The sequence below is a fragment of the Haliotis asinina genome, chromosome 3 (genome assembly GCF_037392515.1).
Source record: "Haliotis asinina isolate JCU_RB_2024 chromosome 3, JCU_Hal_asi_v2, whole genome shotgun sequence".
Taxonomy (NCBI): domain Eukaryota; kingdom Metazoa; phylum Mollusca; class Gastropoda; order Lepetellida; family Haliotidae; genus Haliotis; species Haliotis asinina.
In genome coordinates, this window is record NC_090282.1 from 45,019,019 (window position 1) to 45,040,694 (window position 21,676).

The 21,676-nt window shown below is 39.2% G+C and overlaps 1 protein-coding gene across 2 annotated transcripts in view; it reads left to right on the top strand.

The window, feature by feature from the left end:
- Nucleotides 1-20,977, top strand: part of LOC137278094 (fibrillin-2-like) — an 80,300-nt gene extending 59,323 nt beyond the window's left edge. The window contains exons 40-66 of one of the 2 annotated variants that reach the window (XM_067810199.1): nucleotides 860-1,027; nucleotides 1,501-1,548; nucleotides 2,097-2,222; nucleotides 2,870-2,998; nucleotides 4,448-4,573; nucleotides 5,218-5,340; nucleotides 5,559-5,684; nucleotides 6,081-6,206; nucleotides 6,610-6,735; nucleotides 7,575-7,727; nucleotides 7,889-7,954; nucleotides 9,908-10,033; nucleotides 10,512-10,631; nucleotides 10,910-11,032; nucleotides 11,154-11,273; nucleotides 12,465-12,590; nucleotides 12,816-12,965; nucleotides 13,319-13,402; nucleotides 13,811-13,936; nucleotides 14,135-14,257; nucleotides 14,565-14,684; nucleotides 14,872-15,000; nucleotides 15,528-15,641; nucleotides 16,054-16,176; nucleotides 17,426-17,528; nucleotides 17,703-18,024; nucleotides 18,434-20,977. In XM_067810199.1, coding sequence (XP_067666300.1) covers nucleotides 860-1,027; nucleotides 1,501-1,548; nucleotides 2,097-2,222; nucleotides 2,870-2,998; nucleotides 4,448-4,573; nucleotides 5,218-5,340; nucleotides 5,559-5,684; nucleotides 6,081-6,206; nucleotides 6,610-6,735; nucleotides 7,575-7,727; nucleotides 7,889-7,954; nucleotides 9,908-10,033; nucleotides 10,512-10,631; nucleotides 10,910-11,032; nucleotides 11,154-11,273; nucleotides 12,465-12,590; nucleotides 12,816-12,965; nucleotides 13,319-13,402; nucleotides 13,811-13,936; nucleotides 14,135-14,257; nucleotides 14,565-14,684; nucleotides 14,872-15,000; nucleotides 15,528-15,641; nucleotides 16,054-16,176; nucleotides 17,426-17,528; nucleotides 17,703-18,024; nucleotides 18,434-18,799 — 3,692 coding nt within the window. In that variant the 3' untranslated portion in view covers nucleotides 18,800-20,977. The remainder of the gene's footprint in view (nucleotides 1-859; nucleotides 1,028-1,500; nucleotides 1,549-2,096; nucleotides 2,223-2,869; nucleotides 2,999-4,447; nucleotides 4,574-5,217; nucleotides 5,341-5,558; nucleotides 5,685-6,080; nucleotides 6,207-6,609; nucleotides 6,736-7,574; nucleotides 7,728-7,888; nucleotides 7,955-9,907; nucleotides 10,034-10,511; nucleotides 10,632-10,909; nucleotides 11,033-11,153; nucleotides 11,274-12,464; nucleotides 12,591-12,815; nucleotides 12,966-13,318; nucleotides 13,403-13,810; nucleotides 13,937-14,134; nucleotides 14,258-14,564; nucleotides 14,685-14,871; nucleotides 15,001-15,527; nucleotides 15,642-16,053; nucleotides 16,177-17,425; nucleotides 17,529-17,702; nucleotides 18,025-18,433) is intronic. The other variant, XM_067810200.1, reaches the window with a different exon arrangement.
- Nucleotides 20,978-21,676: the final 699 nt, after the last annotated feature.

Genomic DNA, 21,676 nt, shown 5'->3' on the forward strand with positions numbered 1-21,676 from the left:
GTATCCGTTGGGGTCATATATGGATACCGATGCAAATTAGAGAGGTCATATGCAAATTTTAGGGACTACTTTCACACTGTTAACAAACGTGGTGTCACGCCCATCTATTATGGCGATCATGTCCAGATTGACGGCCGTGGTTATAGTATTGCGAGTGCCTTGATGAGAGAAAATTGTTGTATCGTAATGATAGATGGGACTGGTTACGAAGTTAGAATGGCACAGGGGCCGGAAGATACCAACTCCAGTTGCCCGACTGACTGCAAACGAGCAAACTGTTTGACACTTTGTCAGTTGACAAGTGCACTTGCAAAATGCCTTGCGAACATAATATTTGTTGTTCAAAAGTTTAACTGAAATATTCCCAAATTCCAAACGATTTTTGTCATTTTCCAACGAAGTTAATATTTGTTTACAACAATACGCTCTTTAGCAAAAAAGCTGACTGGGAACTACATGACGTAATGCAGTCAAATGAGTGATCAGTAGAAAACTGTGTCACCAAGCTTGTGACGTCACGTATTACATATTTGTGATGTCATAGATATGCAGGTACATCTCGGGAAGTTTAGTTTCATGGTCTGTGGCTAGTGAAATCATATTGTTTTTTTATTTTATTGTAAGAATGACACTATGTATAAATACAATGTTTATTCCCAGTGCAGGATACTAACCATCCCAAAACACACTCACGTGATCACCTATATGTATTTCATTTAAAAAGGAGGGTGTATACACTACCTATGTGATACTGATTTGCTGTACTAGTTTTATTACCACACAAGATATATGTTTATTCCACACATGAGGAAGTGCATCTGTATGATACTGACAAGGTGTTGTGTGTTGTGTGTTTCAGATATGAGGAAGGGCAACTGCTACATGGAGTACCTGAACACAACACGGCCACCATATCACCTAATCTGTGAGAAGCCCATGTCCAAACAGCTGACCAAGAGACAGTGCTGCTGTACCATTGGTGTTGCCTGGAATGGTCCATGCGAGGCCTGCCCACTGAGGAACACTCGTAAGTGATGCTGTTAGTAGCCCTGCCCACTTAGGAACACTTGTAAGTGATGCTGGTAGTAGCCCTGCCCACTGCGAAACACTCATAAGTGATGCAGTTATTAGTCCTGCCCACTGAGGAACACTTGTACGTGATGCTGTTAGTAGCCCTGCACACTGATGCTATTTGTAGCCTTGCCCACTGAGGAACACCCATAAGTGATGCTAGCATTACATAGATAACAGTGATATTAGTTGTTGATCTATCATTCTAATAGAGGACAACATAACAACACATAGTATATCAGTGATAAACATTAGCAGTGTCCAGTTGGTTAAGCTTGACATTGCAATAATATAGCATCAGAGGAGGTCCAGTAGTAAAGCAGTTGCCTTTCCTGCAAAGAGCCCAGCTCGACTCCAAATATCTTCAGAACTGAAAGTCCACAGGTCAATACCACATGGCTGACATTGTGATGTGTTCATTGTTTACAGGAGAATACAGACAACTCTGTGTGGAAAGCCCTATGGGAGGAATGGACAGTAAGTTATATATACTCAGCAACAAAAGTTGTTGCCACATACATGTACAGATAAATTTGATCAACTTTCACCCAAGCCATAAAACACACAGACAGATTATGATAACACAGTGTATAAATACATTTTTTAAGTGACTGTTTGCAAAATCAAGTGACAGAGACTTTGCACATTCAAAAATTAGTAAGTCTGTATAAAGGTATTTAACAATGATTTGTGGATAGAATTTTTTCATTCTGGATAGAAAGTTCACTGAGTGTTGCATGAAAAAACACTGAATATTGAACCACAAGTAAACCCTTTCTGAAAATGAAAATGAAAAGCTCCAACTTGGAACCAAACAACAGCAAGCTGTTCATCAGTTTGATACAGTACTGTATTAAACTGTGGCTATTCACATCAGCCTATCCCCACGATGGCCGAAGTTCACTTCTCCTTCCATAAACTAATGTCAAGAAAGAAACATCATAAAGATGAATCTCCCACAACACATAATGTCACACTTTTATCAAACTCTCAGTTAAGACTGAGAATATTGTTGTGTTTTTCAGAGATCAATGAGTGTCGGATACTCCCCAGTCTGTGTGAGAACGGCCGCTGTATTGACACAGAGACTGGTTTCCGATGTCAGTGTTATCCTGGCTACAAGTATGACCGTACAACCCATGTTTGTGAAGGTAAATCACCACCACAGAAGATATACAGGCAATAAGATTTATCAGTTAGTTTCATCTGAAATCTGAGTTTACATATAATTGTATACACCTGTAAAGGTTTTCAATTGGTCATGCTTCATGCAAACTTAGCTAGCAAGTGATCGAATAATCATGGGTTCAAATCTCACATTCACATTGAATGTTATCCTTGTTTTGCCACCATTGCCTTGCTGGTCATAGTGAGTTTCACCATCTTTGCCATGTCTGACTTTCCTGCAACTGTAGTCTGACCACCCGTGAAGGTCCAGGGTAGAACTGGCCTTCAGCAACCCATGCTTGTCATAAGAGGTGACCAATGAGATGGGGTGATCAGGTTGTAGGCTGCTCATGCTGTAGATCACTGGATTGTCGGGTCCAGACTTGATTATTTACAGACTTTCGCCATATAGCTGGAATACTGCTGAGTGCATGTTAAAACTAAACTCACTTACTTACTGTAGTGCGACCGTTTATAGCTTTAATTCTTCTTCAGTCATCCATATGTAAGAAAGTACATGAATTTGAGCTGGGGCATCACAGCTCAGAGCTGGGGCATCACAGCTCCCTATCCCTCCCTCCCTCCCTCCCTCACTCACTCACTCACTCACTCACTCACTCACGTTCTTCAGATGAGGATGAGTGCCGTGGTGCTCTGTCTCCCTGTGTGGGCAATGCTGTGTGTGTGAACACGGAAGGTAGCTTTGAGTGTTCCTGTGGTGATGGCTACAGACTCAAGCCGGATCGGAGAAGCTGTCAGGGTAAGTAGCACAGATTTGCCACTGAGGCAACATCACTCTACAAGGCCATGCCAGTGTCAGGACTTACCCGGAACTAAACATTTCAAGAGACATGGTCGCAGATGACCTTGCACATTAGATAATGATCATTTTATATCTGTGTTATACTCGCACGCAAAAGTAATGTAAGTCAAGAATAAAGAAGATATGTATGTTATTTTCAGTATTAAAGACAAGAAATGCAAACAGGATCAGATAAACAAAAATGGCATTTCATTGGCTACCAAGAATGATGACATCATTAAGTTTTTAAAAGGTAAAGGGGTTGACAAGAATGGATCTCACTGGTGTTGATGTGTAATGTGCTGAACTTGTTGAGGGGTTGTGATCCTTGGATGACCGCTCCAATGAAGGTCATCTGTGGTCTTTGAAGTGTTGTACTGATGCTGGATACAGTATATCATGGTTATTGGTATATCAGAACAACGGGCACCATTTTGGGCAGAGATTCCAACTTCTGAATGTCTGATAGCCTGGTTTATGTCAATCTGAGTTAAGTGTTGTACTGTTAAACAAGGAGTAACTGACCTAATGTTTGTGCAGCCTCGTACCCACTAATGATGGTGAGAAATCATGCAAGTTGGATTTCATGAGATATGTTCATTGATATGGTGTATTATGGTGATTCCTTCTATTGATGTGTTTTTGCTTGGGCCTTTCAAAATGCAGCCAAAATTATTGATAACACCATCAGGCTTCACTGTATGCCAAGCACGCATATCCATTTAGGTCCAAGTTTGGTTCCTGTTTGGATAAAAACACTTGCATTTCTTGTGCGTGTGAGTATAGAACAAGGCCCCAATTTCTTGAAACAAACTTAAGTCTGAGTTTTTACTTAAGTTCAAGTTTTTGCTCAAATTTGTGAAAATGCAGGAACATGCATTTTACAGAATGAAAGGAAAGTGGTATCCAGCTCAAACATAGTAGACAATTTGAGTTTGGTGGACAGATTTCTTTAGTTGTTTAGCCAGAAAAATGCAGTTGAGGTAAAAATTCAACTGTTTCAAATTGTCAGCCTCAGTTTGAGATTTGAGTTAAAACTTAAGCTTGTTTCGAGAAATCAGGTCAAGATGTTTCTTTTCTTGTTTAATTTTCCCTCCTAAACATGGGCATTGGATTCAAAGTACTGTTCCATCTCAACATATGAGTTTGTTAAAAATTGCCTCTGTTCATTAGCAAAAGATGGGTACCTGGTGGGATGGACTATAACCTTCTAGCGCCTTACAGGCAACTTGGGTTTTCTGGGATAATAATGTGTTAGTGCACATGCTCAGGCATGTGGAAACAGGCACTTTATAAATGGCCATTTTACCAATATTATTATCATCATTATTACTTCACCAAGGACAAGTTAAAGAGAGTAGTGGAGGTGATAGAGGTGTTATGATGAAAATGACCTCTCTGTTACAGACATAAATGAATGTCTGGAAGATCCGGAGGTCTGTAGCAATGGTGACTGTGTCAACACTGCTGGTAGTTTCAGCTGCATCTGCCACGATGGCTTCCGACTGTCTTCACGCAGAGACTCCTGTTCTGGTATGTCCTCAAGGATTTCATGTGTTATCCTAATTCAATTCCTATGACAATATACACGTCAACATATCAGATGTAAAGTAGGTCATTAATCTCCATTTCATCTGACACTGGGTATATTTCAAATTCCAATATACTTTTGAACAACATATGTATCATGGTGGAATATAGTCCTGGGCATAAGATACTGGCCAGTCAAAAGCTGAAGTCAAGATTAAAGAAGAATGATGAGATGCTTATATAATTTTATGTTCAACTACAGTAAGTATGGTGATCTTAACACCAGCATAATATACAATGCCTAGCTAAACCAAACTGGTCTGTCATGCCAAGAGATGGTATAAGATGCTATTTGTTGTTACCCTGCCTTGTCACTAGGAATTATGGGATAAGACAAGGATTGGTTGGCTTGGTGGCAGTCTGATGTGACTGGACAGGTATCTACGCTAAAGAGCAGTATGGTATCTCAATGACGAGTACAAAACGGTACAAACGTTAGTAAACATTGGGCCAATATTGGGTCAGCGTCTGAATGCTATCTGGTCTTAACTCCATTCTACCTCACCTAAGCTAACCTGTCAGTGTTGTCATCAGCAGTTCCTGAAACCCATCTGTATGGAACTTCACCTCCATGTTACCTCTTCCAGATATTGATGAATGCCAGGTGTGGCCGGGGCGGTGCAGAAACGGTACTTGTCAAAACACAATCGGCAGCTTCAGATGTACCTGTAATGGAGGATTCCAGGTTACAGAGTCAGGAGACTGCGTTGGTAATAGATGCAAACATTTCACAACATGGCTTGTTTCTAATGTTTTAAATTATACATATTCAGATTTTACAAGTTTGACATTAGGTCAAGCAAGTATCTTGTTTCAGCAATCAGCATCTGCTTGCCTTGAATGTTAGTAATAGTAAGAACAACTGAAATCAGAGTGTTTTCCTCAGATCACGCCTTTTACATGATATTTTCTCACACTTTCTCCACAGATATGAATGAATGTCGCATGCTGATGGGGATCTGTCAGAATGGCCGCTGCCAGAACACACTTGGCAGTTTTCGGTGCCAGTGTCAGACAGGCTACACAGAGTCTTCTGATGGACAGAACTGTAGAGGTAGGATACTTACTGCTGTACAGGTTTCAAAATGTGCTTCAGGTCAGGTCTCAACTATTAAAGGAATTACTGTTGAAAAATATTCACATACCGTATCAAGATTTGGTGGATAGACTGCAAATCATTTCAGAATTCTCACAGTGGTCTGATTGAAGTCTGAGTCAATGATAATAAATCAGGAAAAAGATGTGGGGTTTCTTGACCTTCTTAGTTTCAGTAAAGGTGACCAGTCTGTTTGGCAAAAGTTCTTAGCAGTAAGTAACTGATATTTAATGCACACATTTTTGGATGACCTTTGATATTATTGTAGTATGTAAATGATTTCTCTTACAAACGTGCATCATTTATTCAAAGTGGATGTGTTTGACATGCTCCTCTGCCTTGTGTTCATTTCAGATATTGATGAGTGTGCAGAGATCAGTGGCACCTGCAGGCGGGGCACCTGCCAGAACACTGAGGGTTCCTACTTATGTCAGTGTTTAGAAGGCTTCCAGAAGTCTCGCAGAGGGGATGAATGTGTGGGTGAGTACAGGGGTTGAATGTGTAGGTGAGAACAGGATGAGAATGTGTTGGTAAATACAGGGCACTGAATGTGTTGGTAAGAACAGGATGAGAATGTATGGGTAAATACAGGGTGGTGAACATGTTGGTGAGAACAGGATGAGAATGGATGGGTAAATACAGGGCACTGAATGTGTTGGTAATTAAGAACAGGATGAGAATGTATGGGTAAATACGGGGTTTGAATGTGTAGGTGAGAACAGGGGTTGAATGTGTAAGTGAGGATAGTGAGGTGAACATGTGGCCAGTATTGAGAGAATGAATGTGTAGGTGAGTACAGGGTTTGAATGTGAATCATTAGAAAGTTTTAAATCTGAAACTTCATAAGACAATTTTACATCACTGTTCTTCCCCTCTGTTCCAGATGTTAATGAATGCCGCACTATCCCCAACATCTGCTACAACGGTGATTGTCGCAACACTGTCGGTGGCTTTGTCTGTACCTGTCCACCAGGTTATGTCCTCAGCCAGGATGGACAGAAGTGCAGAGGTGAGATCACACATTCAGCTTGGTAGCTTGGTCATCTTGTTCAGAGACAGAGTTGTCAACCCGAACTTCTGTTTGAGACTTCTTTTAAGTGGGTCTCCAAAAATGAGAATTTGTAAAAGTCTTAATTTTTTAGAAAATTTGTTTAAGAGAAAACAAAGCCAAGAGAGTTGAACTGGATGAAATATTACCATATGAAACTTCAAACAAATATACATTCTTCAAGTAATTTGGAAAGTGTTTTCTTCTTTAAAACCACAAATGCCAGGGTGCAGATATTTTCGTAGGAAATGTGACATGATGGGATTTACATATTAAGTTTTTTTAACAGTACCTCCATATTACTTATTCAGGATGTATTTTTAATATGAAGCTGTTGTTTTGCCTTGCATGCAAAATGGAAGTATTTCAAAACTAGACAGGAATCGCTCGACTAATGCTTATTTAATGAGAATATACTATATTTATGGATAAAAAAATACATTTAAAATATCTTTGTCTCCCAAGAGAGATTTGAAAGTTCATGACAATCTGTCTCGTGTAGGATATAGGACTGTAGCATTATATCAGTGTGCAAAAGCTACACTGATCTTGTGGTCCCTGGCTAGAAAAAAATCATCAGGACCAAGAAAGTTTGCAGTGGTCACAGTGACCAGTGAATTTTGTATTGATAGTAAATCTACAAATTTTATTTCGGACCAGTGAAGTACAGACTGGGCCATTAATTATTGTCCACTCACTGGTCCTGTGGTCTAAAGAGGCATTTTGAAAGGTTTCTTTTATAGTAAAGGTCGGGTAGAAGAAAAATAAGAAAATTACATTTCCTTAGCAACATTTTTCAGATGTGAGAAGTGGACTCTGCTTCTCTCGGTTTGACAATGGTCGCTGTCTGGCACCCAAGCCACTCAACATGACAAAGGCTGACTGCTGTTGTTCCATGGGCCAGGCGTGGGGAGCATACTCTGACTGTGAGGTGTGTCCTCGTGCTGGAGAAGGTAATCTTCTGCTTTATTTATAAGTTAAACGTAAGTAAATTGGATGATGAGGATCAGGAGGCAGGAATATACCTCCTGGGTTTCTAACATATAATTATACTGTGTATCATTAACTGAAGGGATTTTGAGGCTTCTGTATCCATTGTTTTTCTGTGTTTCAGCTGGCTACGAATTCTTATGTCCTCAAGGTCAAGGCTATGTTATTACTCCAGAGAAGGTCATGACAGGTGAGTGAGTGAGTGAGTGAGTGAGTGAGTGAGTGAGTGAGTGAGTGAGTGAGTGAGTGAGTGAGTGAGTGAGTGAGTGAGTGAGTGAGTGAGTGAGTGAGTGAGTGAGTGAGTTTTTATGCTGCTTTTAGCAATAATCCAGCAATGTTACGGTGGGTGACACTGGAAATCGACTTCACACATTGTACGAGGGGTGATTTTGAGCCTACCACTGAAGGAGTGTGGTACAGATGAAATCATTTGGTGTGCTGATAGAGCAATCAAGAGGAGCCACAAACACAAAAGGTGGAAGTATTTGACGCATTATTTAAGAGAGAGCAAGGTATAGACTGCAGAGGGAAAGACTGCAGAGGGGGTCACCTGGTGACTACAAATGGAAAAACAAGAGAAACGAGCTGTGATCAAGTACCTTTGGAAGAGAGGGTTGACACCAACTGAGATTTTTTAGGATATGTCATCTACACTATGGGACAATGCCCCATCATATGCAACAGAAAAAAGATGGCAGAATTCAACTGTGGGCGAACGAGCATTGAAGATGAACCCCGTCCTGGCCCACAGTGTTGTGTCTTCAATGCCAGAAATGGTCCAGCAAATCCTGGATACAGTTATTGATGACCGAAGAGTGACACAGCGACAGATAGCCAACTTAGTGGACATCTCTCAGGAGTGAGTGCATTTCATTCTGACTGTTATTTTAGGAATGCACAAGGTTTCTGCTCGATGGGTCCCCAAACTTTTGTCAGCGGATCAGAAGCACCAAAGAGAGCAGGAGAATCTCAAGCTTTTTTAAGGTGATCCAGAGACTTTTCTCACACGATTTGTTACCATGGATGAAACATGGGTCCATCACTCTGAGCCTGAATCAAAACAACAGTCGAAACAATGGAAACATGTCACATCTCCTACTCCAAAGAAGGCAAAGTAAGTTCCTGCAGCTGGGAAAATCATGGCTTCTGTTTTTTGGGATTCTGAAGGCGTAATCATGGTGGACTGGCTTCCTAAAGGTCATACCATCACCGGGGCTTACTATGTGGAACTCTTGAAACAGTTGAGAGAAAATCAAAGCTACACGACGTGTAAAGTTGACAAAACGAGTCCTTTATCACCATGACAATGCTCCAGCTCACACGGCAATGATTGCAATGGCAAAAATCCATGAAATGGGCTTTGAACTTCTTTCACATCCACCCTGTTCACCTGATTTGGCCCCATCAGACCATCATCTGTTCCCTCAGCAGAAAAGACATTTAGCGGGAACTTATTTCCAGTCCAATGATGACGTCACTGCAGCAGTAACCAACTTATTCACTAGCAAAGAAGTTGACTTCTACAAAAGTGGCATAATGGCACTTCAGCATCACTGGCAAAAGTATGTAGACCTGAAAGGTGATTATGTTGAGAAATAAACAGGTATCATATCAAATGGATTATGTTTTGTTAGGCTCAAAACTCATCAATCACCCCTCGTACCCATGTGGAGAATGGAACCCAGTGACAAACAAGCACTTTAACCACTTGGTTATGCCATCTGACCTTCCATGAAAGGTAAGTTGTGTTATATTGTCAGGAATGATAAACACAGTGACTGATGATGGATGATAAATGACAGTGTCAAAATATCACACATTTTGAACATCATATGTGCGATATTTGTAACAACTAGAGTGTGAATCATTTGAATACTAAATATGTACAAACTGTATTTATCACATCCAAATCTAAGGATCTTGAAGTAGTTAATTTTGAATTGACAAAAGTTAGTCTCACTTCATGCTAGCTTTAAACCCCATCACTCAAATTTGGTTAAATAAATAAATAAATATGTATTTGTGGAGAACACCAATGAGTAAATTTTCATATTTTGGGGTAAGAAAACCCATTTAGTTATTTAAGTCCATGTTCGATAAACAGATATGGCATAGAAGAGAAAGTGATGGTGTTTCTTTTCAGATATGAATGAGTGTTTGAAGTTCCCCGGTGTATGTGTTAATGGTATCTGCGTCAACACGGATGGTTCATTCCGGTGTGAGTGTCGTGCTGGCTACACTCTGGACAGCACAGGACTGGTTTGCATTGGTAAGTAGGACAGCACATGTTCAGAAAAAGGACATATCATGGATGTGTTTTAACAATGCTAACAATGATTATGAAAGAAATACTTTACTAAAAACTTCAAATAGCACAGTGACAAGGCAGGGGCATCACATCAACTAGTATAGACAGTGGTAATTATTGTCATTTGAACTTTCTGACCTATTAGAATTATGAGACTTGAGTAGATTGAATTCAAACTTAACACATACAGATAAATGACAACAGTATAATAATCTGTATCAAAACGTCGCACTTATGAAATAAAAGAATTTGTCAATTCTGCTTCTCAAAATGCCATGCAAAGAAGTTACAGAGAGATTGTTACGTTGGTTTATTTTATTATTTGTTTCATGAAAGGCTAGGCAATATGAGAAGAATTTAAATCAGTAAAATTGTCTGAACTCAGTTCTGTAAAATGATTATTGGAATTAATTCCACAAGTTAAATGTTCCCACTACAGATGCTAACGAGTGTCAGGATGCATTTATGTGTGGGAATGGTACATGCACCAACACCGAAGGCAGCTTCCAGTGTTCATGCAGGCAGGGCTTTGCTGCAGGGCCCCATGAGACTTGTGAAGGTATCAGTTCCTTGTCCAACTTGAAACCTATGAAAAGTTCAGAAAATTCCATATGGTGTATCACATTTATTTCTTGAAGTACTATCTGTTTGGTACTGAGACGTAAATTGGCAAACATATACTGTAAAATGAGGTTGCTGATTGCTGAAGACATTCAAAAGTTATTCTGTTATTATTGTGTAAGATATGTAAAATATAGTCTATCAAAAGTATCTTTTTTCTGTTTTTGACTCCCTGTATCATTTTGTACAGTGAAATATGAGTTTTAAAACTTCCAGATGTGGATGAATGTAGCAGTCCATTGAATTCCTGTGCTTTCCGCTGTTTGAACATTCCTGGGTCTTTCCGCTGTGTGTGTCCCATGGGATATAGAGTGGCCGATGACGGTGTCCATTGTGAAGGTGAGAAAGTGAAGAAGTGATGAAGGAGTAAATGTGCAGACAATGTCCTATCACTAAAGAAACATATTACACTTTACTGTTCCATAAAACAGTACTGACACAAGTATGTGACTTGTTCCAGATGTTGATGAGTGTTTGACCCCTGCCAACAACTGTAAATATGACTGTAAGAACATAATTGGCTCCTTCTTGTGTGTGTGTCCGGAGGGATTCAAACAGGTCGGCATGGATCAGTGTGCAGGTCAGTTGGATGTCTCATACATAAGTGCACAGGTAAGCTGGTTATCCGATACATAAGTGTAGAGGTAAGCTGGTTATCTGATACAAAAGTGTACAGCTAAGCTGGTTATCTGATACATAACTGTACAGGTAAGCTGGTTATCTGATACATAACTGTACAGGTAAGCTGGTTATCTGATACAAAAGTGTACACATACACTTGTTATCTGATACATACGTGAACAGGTAAGTGGCATATCCAATGCATAAGTGTACACATAAGCTGGTTGTCTTATACATAACTATACAGGTAAGTGGGTTATCTGATTCATAAGTGTACAGGTAAGCTGGTTATCTGATACATAACTGTACAGGTAAGCTGGTTATCTGATACATACGTGAACAGGTAAGCTGGGTATCCGATACATAACTGTACACGTAAGCTTGTTATCTGATACATAAGTGAACAGATAAGCGGCATATCCAATGCCTAAGTGTACACATAAGCTGGTTATCTTATACATAACTATACAGGTAAGTGGGTTATCTGATTCATAAGTGTACAGGTAAGCTGGTTATCTGATACATAACTGTACAGGTAAGCAGGTTATCTGATACATAAGTGTACACATGAGCTTGTTATCCAATGCATAAATGTACACATAAGCTGGTTGTCTTATACATAACTATACAGGTAAGCTGGTTATGTGATTCATAAGTGTATAGGTAAGATGGTCATCTGACACATAAATGTTGAGGTAAGCTGGTTATCTGACACACTGGTTTACATGTGATGTTGTAATCTATTGAACAGTGTTTAGGCCAGACAGATCAACTGCCAGATGATCAAGTTGCTTATTTAATGTGGTGGGTATGATGGTAAGTGGAAAGATCTGTGGTCAGGTGGGATGGTTACTGAGGGATCAACATGCACAGGAGGTGGTTGTTCAATGGATCTATGTTCAAGTACAAAGGTTATCTACCTGAACAATACATGGTTAAGATGAATATTTTATTGTTCAGCTGAATAATGATTTGTAGACACTTCAGTCACATGCTTTACTCAGGTAATTAATTATGATGCATGATAATAATAAGAATGATAAGAATAGTGTATTTCTGTGTCATGATAATGTACTGAACTAGAATTATCTGGAAAAATTCCTTTGACTACCACCTTGTGTATCTGTAACTTGATTATTTGTATTTACAGATATAAATGAGTGTGCCACTCAGCGTGGTCTATGTCAGCATGGCCGCTGTATCAACACAAGGGGTGGATACAGATGCAGGTGTAACCGTGGATATGAACCTAGTGCCAATGGCAGGGCTTGTCTTGGTGAGATGTTATTCAGTTTTGAGTCTGGACTTGCTGAGATAATAAGCTTTCTTCCTGTAGAAGGTGTAGCAATTGTTCATAGACAGATTATGTGATGGTTGATTTGGCTAAAATGGTTGAGTTTCCTAAATGAGCATTGATGTTAAAGTCTTCAAGAATATTACAGTGTCAACAGTTGATAATCTTAAGTTGAGACAAAATATCAGATAGTATCCTCTGAAACAGATCGCCGACAAGACTTCTGCTACCCGTCCTTGACTGCTGGCCGCTGTGTGCGTACACCAACCGTATCTCGGACAACCAAGGCCAAGTGCTGCTGTGCCATGGCAGCTGCATGGGGGGCAGGCTGTGAGAGGTGCCCCTCTGTCAACACAAGTAGGTCACAGGGCTTCCTGTGGAGGGTGGGGCACAGGTTGTGTAAAGGGTCCTAAATAGCAGAACAATAGTGACCACTCACTTTTAACCACATGCACTTAAGATACTGCATACACGATCACTATAGCTAAATAGTTATTGTCCTTTCTGTTTGTTATCCTGTTCAAGAATTGTCTGTCATGTAAGTCAGATATGAATGTAAGTATCTTGCATTTTGCCCAAGTGATATGGCCTGATGATCCAAGAGTGTATTAAGATGACTGGTTTGAATTAATTGCTGTTGAGGGACTCTTTGCATGATTATTTGGACACTGTCTATTTCAATGTTCATTTTGTATGCAATGTGCTTCCAGTCCAGTACAAGCAGCTGTGTCCCCAAGGCCCTGGCTACACTCCAGATGGACAAGGTAGGATCAGCTGCCAATATAGCCTACAGGGTGATTTACAACTGATCATTTTAGATGTTCCATTTAGGGCAACTGAGTATAGTAATGGTTTACACCTGATCATTTTAGACGTTCCATTTAGGGCAACTAAGTATGTTAATGGCTTACGGAACCTTATAGGTAGGATCAGCTGCCAATATAGCTTACAGGGTGATTTACAACTGATCATTTTAGATGTTCCATTTAGGGCAACTGAGTATGTTGATGGCTTACGGAACCTTTGGTGCTTCAGCTCTCAGTATAATGTCGCCTTACCAAAACCTATTGTCATTATACATGCTCACAGGAGAATGTCCGTGCTGTTGAAACTAGTATATTATGTATATATTCCATTATAGGCATAGATGTTTGTGAATCATTGATGACTGTTCTTTCTGTATTTTCACATCTTTACCTCAGATATTGATGAGTGTGCAGATATGCCCGATGCATGTGCCAATGGCCGTTGCCTGAACACTATGGGTTCCTACAGATGTGTCTGTAACAAAGGCTACAAGACAGATGCATCTGGCAAGAGATGTATTGGTAGGTATATAGTTCACAGCTTCATGCAGTAAGAACAGATTTTGTCTGTTCATTTTGAGGAATCTGGATAGACAAACACATTCAAACTATGGAATCTTGGAAATGGTTATTATCTGACCCATTATACAGATATATATATTATCATTTTAAGTATTTATAATAGTAACACTATTTCAAAGTTATCTCCCTTGATTACAGATATTGATGAGTGTCGGCTTGATCCCAAGCCATGTGAGTTCACGTGTCAGAATACAGATGGAAGCTTCTTATGTACTTGTCCTCGTGGATATGTTCTCAACCCTGATGGCAAGACGTGCAGAGGTCAGGGAACAAACAATTTTCTAGGATTTATAAATTCAGTTACTGTCCCATTAACTATCTGCATATATATTACTACTATTCACAAGAAAACAGATTTGTCAGCCAGGATCCGGTGACAGAGGCGGAAGCTGGCTAAGACCGTTTGTAATCAGCTCCTTGCCTGTACTCGTAGGTTTTACCTCCTCACATCTTCCTTCCATTGATAGATTACTTGCTGTCGTATTGCTAAAATAATGTTCAAAGAAGATTACATGCATCCCACTGAAAGTAAGGTCAGATAATGGTACCATAGTGACCTCCATTGCAGACCTTGATGAGTGCACAATGATGCAGCACAACTGCCGGGACCGCTGTGTCAACACTCCTGGCAGCTTCGAGTGTGAATGTCCTACAGGCTACAGGAAAGGCAGGACCAGGCAGTGTGATGGTGATACAGGAATAAATTTCCTTTCTAAAAAAATATCAAAACTTTATCAACTACTCTTAAAATAAAATGAAAAATTAAGTGAACTAAACTATCAGACTGCATCAGTGAGATAACCCATTGATAGAACTACAAACAGCAGACACAGATCTGTGATCAGATTCACAAGCCCCAATTCTGTTCTTTGCAGACATTGATGAGTGTGCTGACTCCCCTAACCTGTGTGGACCTGTTGGGACCTGTCGTAACACTCATGGCAGCTTCCGCTGTGAGTGTCCACGGGGCTACAGGACAAGCAAGGATGGCACCAAGTGCATTGGTCAGTATCTTGTCAAAAACAGGTATCAAAGATATTAGGAAAGGCATTGCAACTTAGTAACGACATCTGACCCATATATAATCTGCCTAAAATACTTAACATCCATCATGATGAAACTATCGTTCCAGTCATCTTTCAAAACTGATCAAACATTCTAAAGAAACTGAGTTTCAGGTGATGAGTAACTGAACGTACGCTCCTTCATGGAAATATTTGTGAACTGTGATAACAGAAAGACTATTACCTAAAAAATACTTCTATAGTAAAGTCAGGTACATGCCAAGCCAGTTTTTTCATCTAAGCCAGATATTTTGCAACATCTTATACTGAGATAGTATTGGCGACTTGCCCAACCTTTTTAGCAGGAATCATGTGTAAGACCTGGCATTTTTCATAATGGTAGCTACTCCCCTGACACTGATGATATAATCACAAGTGCTTTGTCCATGAACCTGATGAATGCATTGCATTGACTGTGAACTATTCAAGATACAAGCGATGAGCAGATATGTTTTCTTTGTGTCCAGACCTGGACGAGTGTGAGGATGGACAGTGTGAGGGTGAGTGCGAGAATATACCAGGCAGCTTCAGATGTGAATGTCCTCCAGGCTACACACAACACTACAGTGGACAGTGCTACGGTTAGTACAACTTACCTCCAACACACTAGCTGTAAACTCACAACAACAACCTTGCTGTATGTTTTACATGGCAGTTTATCCTTTAAATTCTTAACAACAGCCTTTCTGTATATTTTACGTAGCAATTTATCTGTAAACTCTTAACAACAGCCTTTCTGTATGTTTTACATAGCAATTTATCATGCAGCATAGCACCAGTTTTACTTATATGTGCCACTCATGTGACATTGTGTATCATATAGACAGACTATGAACAAATAAATGATGAAGACAGTGACAGTTGAGACAGGAACAAGTCTTGCCCATGTCTTCATTGAGCCACTAACTAATGCTTTAACATACATCAGACTAAAGGAATCTGTATGAAGAAGTATTTACATGAACTAATGCCATGTTACTGTTGTCCCTATAGATGAGAATGAATGTATGGACCAATTCCTGTGTGGCGTCGCCATCTGCATCAACTTACCCGGCAGTTTCGACTGTCAGTGTAAGGGCGGACAGACATTTGACATGCAGATGTCTACCTGTGTTGGTATGTGTCATAGGAGGAGATATAAATACTATACAATACGTAACTCCATTGTACAAACAAGTTAAAAACATACAACCCATTATCCAATGCTTCTACTGGGAAAGTAACCATTAAGTACACCTGTGAGATGACTTCAAAAACTGGTAGAAGATCTTTTTGTTGGGTCCTGCCTGCATATCTTCTTTCGTTAAACACTATCATCATTTGACACTGGAAAACTAGAATTGTTTGAATAGAAATATGTTTATGTGGAATATTTCCTTAATGGTCTCATACAAGCAGCTTGATCAGAAATGAAAGTGGTAAGTAAATAGTCCATGTTTAGCCACATGAGCGATAGCATTTTACCATATTCTGAAAAATTGCTGATACAGCATTAAGAAATTATTGATTGTGTCTTTCACCATTGGTTTTGTTGAAACAAACCATTAGGAATGTAGTGCCTCGGTAAATGGCAAAGTCGAAAGACCAAGGCGCACCATTCATCAGATTGAAATATGCTTTTTGAAAAAGTGGCAAATCAAATACATGTAACAGGATACTTTTTGCAAAGTCACTTGTTTTGCAACTTAAAACAGGATACAGCTGTGGGTTATACTGGCAGTATCAGACAGAATGTCCCTCTGTCAGTCACATCACAGTAGCCATTTACTTACTCATTAAGGTCTGGGTTAAAATTGATCTTTAGTAACCCATACTTGTCCTAGGAGGCGACTGACGAGATCAGGGTGTCAGACTTGCTGACCTGGATAACACATGTCATTGTATTCCAACTGCATAGATCATTGCTCATGCTGTTGATCACTGGATTGTCTGGTCCAGTCTTGATTATTCAGACTGACCCACCATATAGCTGTAATATTGCTGAGTGTAGCGTAAAACTAAGCTCACTCACTCACACACCTATTAACTGCTCCAGGATTATCCTGGCTGTCAATTGATTGTGACTTTGTCAATGGCTAGTCACATCACATATTATTTAGAGGTAGGATTATGGATTTCAACAAGTATACTCTATGACTGGACACCATACAGCTGGTACTTGTTTCTCATACAAGATCAACAGCAGGCCAGGAGATCGTAATACTGATAATGGTACTTAAACATGTTACAGTATTGACATTTTGGGTTTTTGTTTAAGGGACTGGTCATGTCATGATGGAAGTGTGGTGGTTTGGTACTAACACATATTTGGTCAACCTCCCTACATGTTATGTAACATTATTGTCCAATACTGCTCATGTTTCAGACCCCAATGCCTGTGGCGGCAACCCATGTGTGTTTGGCTGCTCTCCCACCGCACAGGGCTTCTCTTGTGGGTGTCCTAATGGATACCAACCGATTGGACAAGGGTATGTATGTACACAGCATCCAGGCACAAACAAAATCAAGATATAGCTGAAATTAGGTCACCTTGTTACTTATTATTAGTATTATCTAAGATGAGTGAAATAGAGTAACATAAGAAAATTTGCCCAGATTCCGTGCTGCCAAACTGTCTGTAAGCAATGGTTGTGATGTTTCAGTCACTGCATCTCGACGATCACCCCTCCTGGCAGCAGTGGCAGAGAGGAGAGGGTGTACCCTGAGGGGGTGCAGCTGCCTCATGAGGCAGGCCCCTCAGATGGGAAGCTTCCTCCAGGAGAAGGATGCTACCAGTGTGACCATGACTTTGGTGATCTTCCTCTCAGCAAGAGAGCCAAGAGAAGTTTGCCAGACTTTGACAATGAGGAAGAAGACTTGGATGCCCACATACACAAGTTTAAGATGAATCCTGAGGCTGAAATGGAGAAATATAGAACCAGGCAAAAGAGGGATATATATTTACAACGTAGAAAACTCGGAAGCGTGAGTCCAGTTTTAATGTTTAACTGAGAAAAATATAATGGAAATAGAGACTTATGTATAAGACAATATTATGGATAGCAATGTTTTTCTCTTTATTGTGTGCACAATGTTTCTGGGCTTTTCGTTGCCCATTCTTCAGGTGATAATATTTGGAGCCAGTTAACAAGCCTGCAGCTAATTTGTTATGTCTGTTAAGTATAATAAGTAAACGTGATACAAGGAGTGAAGTCCGTCTCTCCAGCTACAGTGACAGTCATAATCATCACCAGGTAAATCCAAGTTGACTTTGAGACGAATCATCTACTCTCCTCTAGATCCTGACATGGAGTTGAAGTGACTGAAGCATTGACTGGTGTTGACATGACTAATAATTTGTGACCCCTACGCTTTACATTCCAATCTGTTTCAGCACAAGCACAAAGCTGTCAATGTGACAACCCCACCCGGTGACGTCAAGACTCCTGAGTTCAGACCTATAATCCTTTATCTGAAGCGGAAGCAAACTCGACCGAAGGCTCGTGTCATCAAAGTCCTGCCATCTATGCGGGCTCTCCAGAACAATGTGGTGTATACCATCATGAGTGGAAATGACGAGGGAATATTCTCAATGCATAAAAAGAAGGGAATTAGCTCTTTACATTTTACTCGTCGGTTACGTGAGAAAGGAGAGTATAGACTAGTAATTGAATGTAAGCCCAAGCACAGAGAGGACAGCAAGGACAAGGATGTACAATTGGAGCCCTATTCAATACATGTTGAAATTCATGTGCTGTGAGCCTCTACAACATTGGACTAGGGTGTATGAACATCAATTAGGAAAGAAAAAGATATCAGAATAATATTTTAATGAAATATAACACCCTATAAAGCGTTTTGCAACACTAAGTTTAAAAAAGAAATCTATATTTTGTGCATGTTTTGACCTTACAATAATGTTTATGCACTTAAGTACCAAACAGATTTTAACCTTGCAAGCTTAGCAAAGTTGACCCAAACAGACTTAAGGCTCTGTTTGAGAAGCATGGACACCAATATACCACAAAAGTTTATCACTGCCATCAAACCATGATATTATTGTTTGAATGTTTCATTACTAATGTAATGAGAAACTGATTCCACGACCCTGTCAGCACAACATTACAACAACTGCTGCTGCTATTATCACGTGATGTTTACTGAAGTTACTGCTCTCTAATACTGAGTCAAGTCTATACCATCATAGTGAATTTAAATATTTCCACCAGTCAAAAACTACAGTTTACTTGGATTTGCATAAAAATACACCCTGATTTGACCAAACAAACAGTTTCATTTTGTATGATATACAAAATTTGTTAATCAATTCCAGCATTTTTTGGATCAATACAGGAAATCTAGGCTTAACATATGTTGTGATACAAAAAGTTAAAACTATAATGAAATTGAAAATGTCATGAAAAGACACAACAAAAATGTCAGATCACACATTTTATAAGACATTTGACAATTTTAGTGCATGATTATACAACTGTACTAGTATATACTGTAGATAATTTATAGTTAAATGCTTTCTTGTAAATTGTCTATATAGTGATTTTTTATACATATATATGTATACCTTATTAGCTTTATGATGAGTAAGTTTTATACAAAAAACTTATAAGTAGCCATTTAAGATCTTTATTGTACATATTCCCTAAACATTAGCTTGCATAGAACCTGAGTATAAACATTTTATAGACTTTGCAATTTTCATTGAGAATGTGTATGTTATTTCATAGTTATACATATCTTGTTCAGTTGCAATAGAAAAATAGTTTTAGTGGTATACACCCACATGGCAGTTTATGGACATATCCCTGTGTCTCAATGGATATATATATGAAGTACTTTCTCGAGATGATAGCCCATTCACAAGTATTTATGTCTTTGTTTCATATGTGTAAGGGTGCTAAGCTGTTTAACGGAATATTTCAAGCACTGTGCAAAACAAAATGGAGTCACAGTAAAATCTGTGATATGAAATTGTAGATTTCATGCGCAAATTTTAGTTTTTCATTATTTCCTGCAAGAACAGATGACCATGCTCATCTGAGAGTGACAACATTTCAAATTTAACACTTCTTTAAAACTTGATTATTACAGTCAAGATGTCTCATGTGCCTTAATGATATGCATGAATGCATGAATGCAAGATACATATTTCCTTCTCATTAGATACTGCTTCCATGAAGTCAAATATTAACACTTCTTTGTATAAAAATAACACACGATACCAGTACTGTTCAAAGCTATGCCATAATTACAATTTGTAATACTGTAACTCTTTGATATACTATCAACATTTGTGTAAGTCCTAATAATATCATCATATATTAGAAAATGCATTTATTCTGACTTAACAAAAACTTCAAAGTGAAGTCCATTACAAATCATACTGGCCAAACAGACTTGTGATTTTCAGATACTCAGTCTATAAAGTATGTTATTCAATAAGGGCAGGACAAATTTATCAAGTCAATACCTTGTAAATACAGAAGAATTAAGTAAAATAATCAATGCTGGAATTTTTACGGATTATTTTACGTTTTCTATTTGGTGGACTGGGGGCTTTTCATTAGAGCATTCAGAAAGAAAAGATAAAAATATAAACAATTTCTTTCTTTTAAAAGAGCCTATCAAGAATTTCAAACCTCAACCTTGATCACACAACAATAAAAAGTAAAGAGATTGTTCTGGCCAAAATTAGAATAATATACATTGCTATGGAAACCCTAGCATTCCATCATCCATGCTGATACAATGCTACCCAATTGGACCAAAGATTATACCAGCTTTACAAACCTTGTGATAGAGTCATGGGTGATGTTGTACAATACTAATCCAGTTGTATTAGTTGAATGTAAGAATGTAGTGATATAAAGAGGATGCGAGTTAACCATCATCATTATGCAAATAAACTTTGAAAAACGGATGTCATGTTTTGTCCTTACTATACACTGAATGTCAGAGGAACAGTGGGGATCAGTTTGCCATGCAGAATTGCACTGGTTGGTAGGTTCCTTGTTTAACGCCACACACAGCAACATTACAGTATATACTGATCAGTCTATAAAAACTCAAGCCTTGACCAGACAATCCAGTGATCAACAGCAAGATCATTCATCTACCCATTTGGGATAAGATGACATGTATCAACCAAGTCAGCAAGTCTGACAATCTGATCCTGTTTGCTGCCTGTTATGACAAGTATAGGTTGTTGAAGATCAATTTTTACTGGGATCTTCAAAGGTTGCGTCCCTTTCCATGAAGAATTCTATGATGATGGATGAGAAATCTTGATTATATATCTAAATTGCATGCACCATGTCCATGTACATGGTTTTAGCAAAAATGGAAAACATCTAAGACATGCATAACCTCAAGCTTCCCCACACACCAAACTGTCTCTCTTATAAATATCATATAAGTATTGCTCTAGAGGCATAACATTGACGGGACACTTGTTGCAGCAGGGAGCTCATTACATGGAATATAGTACCTCCCAGACATGCCTCACCCTAGAACAACTTCCACACCAGTCACTAAGTAAGTTTCATAAGACTGCCCTACTACAGCCTTTGTGGTGAATCACTGGTGTAGTGGTTAGATCTGCTCTGAGAGCGGAAGGTCA